Here is a 6,347-nt window from a genome sequence, read left to right as displayed (position 1 = left end):
CTCAGAAGCACTGAAGGTTGTCAAAACAACAACCAACAACTGCCCCCTCTTCGGGTTGAAACTCTGACCCCACACTTGGCATCCAAGTATAAATTAGGACCACAGAGCCCTCCAGTCTTTCCTTAAAGGCTTTGAGCAGCCATGCAAAGTAGGCCCAAACTGGAGAGTTATCTTCTGCCATCATACGGTCCCTTCTGAGGCACACAACTCTGTTCACCCCTTCTTGCTCGCAAACACAGTTAATTTCAACACACACACACACACACTGAACAGAATCCCCATGATTAATGATGGCTTAAACAATACGATCTTTATTGTCATACAGCAAGAGCAACGGGAGGCAGACTGTTCCCAGGTTGGTGATTTGGAGGCTGGGAAATGCCATCACAGAGTCTCACGAGGATAATAACATCCCTGAAAAATGTCCACTTTTTTTTTTCTTAAGATTTTATTCATTTTTTGGCAGAGAGAGAGAGAGACAGCGAGAGAGGGAACACAAGCAGGGGGAGTGGGAGAGGGAGAAGCCGGCTTCCCGCTGAGCAGGGAGCCCGACATGGGGCTCGATCCCAGGACCCTGGGACCACGACCTGAGCCTGAAGGCAGACGCTTAACGACTGAGCCACCCAGGCGCCCCTGTTGTCCCCCTTTTCAAATCACCAGCAGTCCTGCAGGACAAAACTGGGTGACATGCATGCCCTCTCCGCAGAGAGGAAAAACGGGGAAGGAGTAAGCGCTCAGGCTATTCATTAGTGATCCAGCAATTGCCCTGACACTGAGGTATGGCCCCTGGGCAGGTTCAAAGACTGCAAGGCAGCTACCACGTACCTGGGATTTATGCAGATGTTTGAATGTATGAGCTTCAACACAGGCAGATGGCACCTTCCTAAGGGATCTCCTCCCGTGTGGTTACATTCATCAATTAAATAACTGCCCATTTGAAATTTGTGAAGTCCTATGAGGTAAAGTCCTTCAGATGAAGGCTTTCTCATATTCACTGCATCTGTAAGGCCTTTCACTACCGTGAGTTCTCTGGAGAGCAATGGGGCTAGCCTTTGGTTAGCCATTTCCCACATTCTTCACATTCACAGGCCTTCATCTAAGGAGACACTGTGGTGTTTTAGGAGCTTGGACTCATAGGTAAAGAATATCCTACGTTCAAATACTCAAAGTTTTTTTGTTTCAGTGTGAATATGTGAATGGTCATTGAAATGGAAGACAGAGGTGAGCGTTTCCCAAAGTCACTGTCCTCCTAAAGCCTTTCTCCAGAGTGCACTTTTCGGTGCTTAATGAGGCTAGAACTGTGGCTAAAGGATTTCCCACATTCGCTGCACTCGTAAGGTCTTTCTCCAGTGTGAATTCTCCTGTGTTTAATGAGACTATAGTTTTGAGTAAAGGATTTCCCACATTCACTGCACTCATAAGGCCTTGACCCAGTATGTACTCTCTGGTGTTTGAGGAGACTGGAACTGTAAGTAAAGAATTTCCCACATTCGCTGCACTCATAAGGCCTTTCTCCAGTGTGAACTCTCCGATGTTGAAGCAGCGCGGAGCTTTGGCTAAAAGATTTCTCACATTCGCTGCACTCATACGGCCGTTCTCCAGTGTGAATTCTCTGATGTTTAATGAGGTTAGACTTGTTACTAAATAGTTTGCCACATTCGTCACACTCGTGAGGCCTTGCTCCAGTGTGAACTCTCCGGTGCTGAATGAGGCTAGAGCTCTGCCTGAAGGACTTCCCACATTCCCCACACTCATAAGGCTTTTCCCCAGTGTGCACTCTCCAGTGGTCACTGAGGCTGTAGCTTTTGCTAAAAGATTTCCCACATTCACTGCACATGAAGCATCTCTCTCTAGCGAGGTCTCTCTGGTGGTGAACAAGCGTGTGTTTGCAAGTCAAGTCCTCTGTGCCTTCTCCCCAGTTGTGTTGCGCTTTCCTTCCACGAGAGGATGCCCCATACTCCGTCGTCCTGTATGACTTCTCCCTGCTGTGTGTGGCCTGCTGCTGGAAGAATCTCGAGGTGGCCAAGATGTCCCTGACAACCTCCCCGCAGGAAAAGGGTTTCCCTGACACACACAATTTGTAGTCCTTCACAAAAGCAGCTCTGCCCGTGTTGCTTCTGAAGCATTTCTCTCCAATGTGCTGCTTCTGGTGCTGAAGGTTTGCATCAAAACACAACTGTTTCTCACATGCCCCAGTCTTGTAGAGGTTCTGTCCACAAAGTGTTGCCTGGTGCTCGGTGGAGAGCAAAAGGTCTCTCAAGTCGTGGCCACACACCTCACAAGGATGGGCCTTCTGGGGAGACACGACTGCCTTGAAAGTCCTGACCTGGGACACGCCTTGTACAGAAACCTTCTGCTCGGGTGCCTCCTCATCCTCCACACCATGCCTAAAACCTGAAAGCAAGAAATGCTGGTGAAGTGCATGCTGCCTTTGGTGAGAGGGGGCAGCTACTCTACGAGCTACAAACGTGTGTCTAAGAAACCCAGGAACCAGTGCTTGGGATTGTTTGCAGGACCAGGGAGATGGCGCAGGTGGAGGCTGGGGCTGCTTAGCAGTAGCAGGCTACAAGGAGCACAGAATGGGAGAGGCCTCATGAGGAGAAGGATGCAAGCACGTGGTGTGACACAGAGAAGAGAAACGGTCTGCAATGCATTCCTCTGCAAGCAACTTTCCAAAGGAACTTATCTCCTATGGACACACCTTTTCCGTGCAGAAGGGAGTGACAAGACCCAAGGAAATAGGACTGTAACCTGGCAGGGGGTGTTCAGGACTGCTTAAGAACACGGCACACCTCACGACGTACTGTAGAGCGGCCAATGTGCAAAGCACTGTAGGTGGAGTGGTGAGAAAAACGAGGGAGATGTGGATCCCAGAGATGTGAGGTTAACCCCAGGCCAGAAGTAAGAGTAGAAGCGACAAGTAACAGAGTTGACAAATCGGCAGAGTGCCAAGAAAGGGGAAGAGAAGACGGAAATGAAATGTGGCCCCTGGCATCATAATACCAGTCAAACAGAAGAGGCTTCTGGTCTGATCTGAACACAGCACTGACATCATCTTCCTCCAGGTACCACTTTGCAGGGCCTGGCTTCCTCTGGGCCATCATGTTGTGCGTAGGTCAGTGTACCTACTGTGAACCACCCTGGGCTCTCCAATCCAACCCCACTCCCACAATCAGCAAGTGCATGGCAACTTCATGATACAAGTGCTAAGGAAAGGAGAGGACAGATGAGCAGCCATCGGTATCCCAGAACGACTCAGCACATGCCAGCCCATGGCAAAGAGAACTAAACAGTTCCCAGAGAGGTCGGGAAGAGGGTCTCATGAGAACAGCCCATGGTCCACAGATGTAGTAACTTTGTCACAGACAGCAAGTCCTGGCGCAGGGAGGCACAGGGAAGCCTCAGTAGAGAAAGGAAGCAGACGTGGAGCATGCAGATATCTTGCATCGAGACAAAGTCACCCAGTCAGGGAGAGGGCAAGTAAGGGGCTATCCATTAGGTTCACTGCAAGACTCCTGACCCTGATCCCTTCCTTGAAAGTCAGCAGGAAAGCTGGTGTTGGGGCTGCTCAAGGAAGGAGGGCAGTGCACTGACCTCAGCCTTACCAACCACAGCACCTACCCCAGGAACTGGGGAAGGAAGCAGTGCTCATGGTCCCTATGTAAAGACCAACTGCTCCTGGGCACAAAGGGAAGGGCAGAGACTAGCTCAGGGCACGGGGGTGGGGTTGAGGGTCTTACCCAAGGAGGTTATAAGTGCCAAGTTCTCCAGCATCACATCCTGGTACAGACATCTCTGAGCCTCATCAAGGAGACCCCATTCCTCCCAGGAGAAGTATACGGCCACGTCTTCAAAGGTCACCCTGCCCTGGCAGGATGGGGACAGATGAAACCACAAAAAGCCCCTCTCCCAAGAACCCATATCCCTTTTCCCACCCACATCTACCCTATGCCCATCCTCCCCCTGATCTCCCCAACCGAGAGGAGAAACCAGGCCCCAGTGCCTGGGTGCCACGGCACCACTGTCTCCTCGTGGCCCACCGATCGCAGGGTCCCGCTGACACAAGAAGAGGCAGGTGGACAAGTATATATCTAAGTTGTGGACCTGGCGTAGAGGGATCTTCCTGGCCATCCGGGTTATTCTGCTGAAAACCAGGGCCCTGGCGTCAATCAGGCATACTCCCTCTCCAAGGACACATCATTCTTGAGACTGGACCCCACAGCCACATGCCTGTGGTCACCACACCTCACTGTCCCACACCACAGAAACCTCCCTGGCCTCCCCACATGTTACTGGTATTTTAATCACCTCTGCTTCACCCCACTGGGGAGGGCGGGAGTCCCATCTTAGGATTATGGGGATGGCTAAACACAGAACACCTAACACTGGACAGATGAGTTGGATTGCACTTTAGTCATCACAGAAATTCACAGCCTGGGAGAGGAGGACTCCACACCCCACACAGGCCCACATGGGGGTGGCACTCTGAAAAAGAGTGAACGACCAGGAGCTGTAGGACGCACGCTTCATAGGATCAAGAGGGTGAGGTGCCTCCCGGTTCCCGTACGAGGATGTGTAACTCTGTGGGCTGGTAGGGCACTGAAACCCATACAAAGGGAAAAGCAGGAAATGCACCTTTGATGAAAAGGTTGTTTGATCAGGAGACCTTCCCAACAGCAGAAGAGTGGGAGGAGATCTTACACTCAGGCCACGAGCTCCTCCACCTTTCACCAGACAAGGTTCTCCTCCACGTGTGCTGCACCTGTTGTCCCCTCAGCAATCACAGTCTTCCTCTGTCCCCCTGGCCCTCATCCAAAGCAAGGCTCCTCGGTGGCCTACCCCAGGCTTAGTGTCGCTCACGGGTGATCACGTCAGCACGTCACCCACGACCTTATTCCTCCAGGATGAAACACCCCAGGTCCTACCAAAGTCCTCACAAAACCCTGGTGGAGTTCAGAGTGGAGAAGCGCCACCAGCACAGGCCTGAGTGTCCTCATCTTGCCTTAAGGACCCCTAAACTTCTGGATCCCTCTCACGTCTACTCTTCCGCTGGAAACCCTGGCCACCTGCCCGAGTATCCCGTCCCCGACGCACTCTCCCTCCGTGGCCAGCCACGTCCCTCATCTCTGAAGTCACACCGTCACCTACGTACCCAGTCCTGGTCCCCCTTCCTCCCACAACGTTCTGGCACCAGAACCAGCTTTGCCAGCGCAACCAGAAGACTGTTCCTCACAACCGTGACCCACAGCTCACGCACCTGGGCCCACACAGTGGCCATGGTGCATTTAGATGTCTCCCTTCTGAAGCCCTCCCCAGATTCCCAGACCTGTGTGTTTGGCTGCTCACTTAATGCATCCGGTCAGTGCTCTCCAGAACGTCTCCCACCAGCGTCACTCACACCCCCAGCTTCCTCATCTCAGTCATGGAGCTTCCATTCCCACAGCTGCCAAGAACGGACACCCTCGAGATATCCCTGAATCCTCCCTTTCACCCCGTCTCAGTCCACACTGGAAGATCAGTGGTCACTTTTTGAGAAACACATGTCCAGAATCCAATGGCATCCGAGCCAGCACTCCGGCCCAATGACCCTCACCTCGACTACGGCGGCAGCCGCCACCCTGATCTTCCTGCCTCCTCCCTCAGCCCACCGTCTTCGCCTCACGCCGCACAGGATGGGTCCTGTCAGGACCTCGGGACCATCGCGTGGCTGCTCCCAGCCAAGCCTCCCGTTACCGCCCCAAGGACACCCACCTTCTCAGGCCGTCGTTCCGGCCCTGGCCGCTGTCCCTCTGCTCTTCGCTCCCACCCGCAAGAACAGTTCCAGCTGCGTGTCAGCTGCGGCCCGTGCGCGCCCCGCTCCGAGTGTCCGGAATGACCGTGCACACACCGGTTGCCAGAAACGCTTGGCACGGGCTTGGGGTTTCTCCAGGGTCTCCAGACCCAAGACTTGGGGGACGGCATGAAGAGTCCCGGGACACAACAAGGCAGGGGACGAGCGGGGGGCGGGGCTGCGCCACCTCCCACTGGCTCGTGTTGGTTCCGTCAGCGCTTCCGCGGCGGCGGGAAGCGGGGAGAGGCCAGCCCAGCCCTGGACCAACGAGCCGCGGCGGGCTCCACGGACCCAGAGCTCCCTGGATCCTCGCCCGGCCCTGGAGACTACGGGCCGGCGGGCTGGCAGTTCAGGCTCTGTGCCTCGGCGCTCAGTGTCGCCCCTTGGGACGTGCCCCTGGACGGGAGCCCGGACGCCGGGGCCTGGGCCGCAGGGACGCGAGCAGGCGCCCCGCGCTCGGCCCTCAGGGTCTCGGCGGGGAGCGGGCGGGGAGGGCCCGGGGGACGAGCGCTTACCT

The 6,347-nt window shown here is 54.5% G+C and overlaps 1 protein-coding gene across 2 annotated transcripts; it reads right to left on the bottom strand.

The window, feature by feature from the left end:
• Nucleotides 1-567: 567 nt before the first annotated feature.
• On the bottom strand, nucleotides 568-6,341 carry LOC118011294 (zinc finger protein 256-like). 2 transcript variants are annotated; one of them, XM_035007053.1, is made up of 3 exons: nucleotides 5,752-6,341; nucleotides 3,741-3,867; nucleotides 568-2,394 (listed from the first exon to the last, which is right to left on the bottom strand). In XM_035007053.1, the coding sequence occupies exons 1-3, from the start codon at nucleotides 5,959-5,961 to the stop codon at nucleotides 1,250-1,252; spliced, it is 1,482 nt and encodes a 493-aa protein (XP_034862944.1). In that variant the 5' UTR covers nucleotides 5,962-6,341; the 3' UTR covers nucleotides 568-1,249. The 2 variants fall into 2 exon arrangements, with proteins under 2 accessions (XP_034862944.1, XP_034862247.1); XM_035006356.1 differs by having other exon boundaries at nucleotides 3,741-5,854.
• Nucleotides 6,342-6,347: the final 6 nt, after the last annotated feature.

Source organism: Mirounga leonina, unplaced genomic scaffold, assembly GCF_011800145.1.
Source record: "Mirounga leonina isolate KUSES-001 unplaced genomic scaffold, KU_Mleo_1.0 Mir_100523, whole genome shotgun sequence".
Lineage (NCBI taxonomy): Eukaryota > Metazoa > Chordata > Mammalia > Carnivora > Phocidae > Mirounga > Mirounga leonina.
The sequence above is the reverse complement of the archived record's forward strand: the minus strand, read 5'-3'. Positions and strand labels throughout refer to the sequence as shown.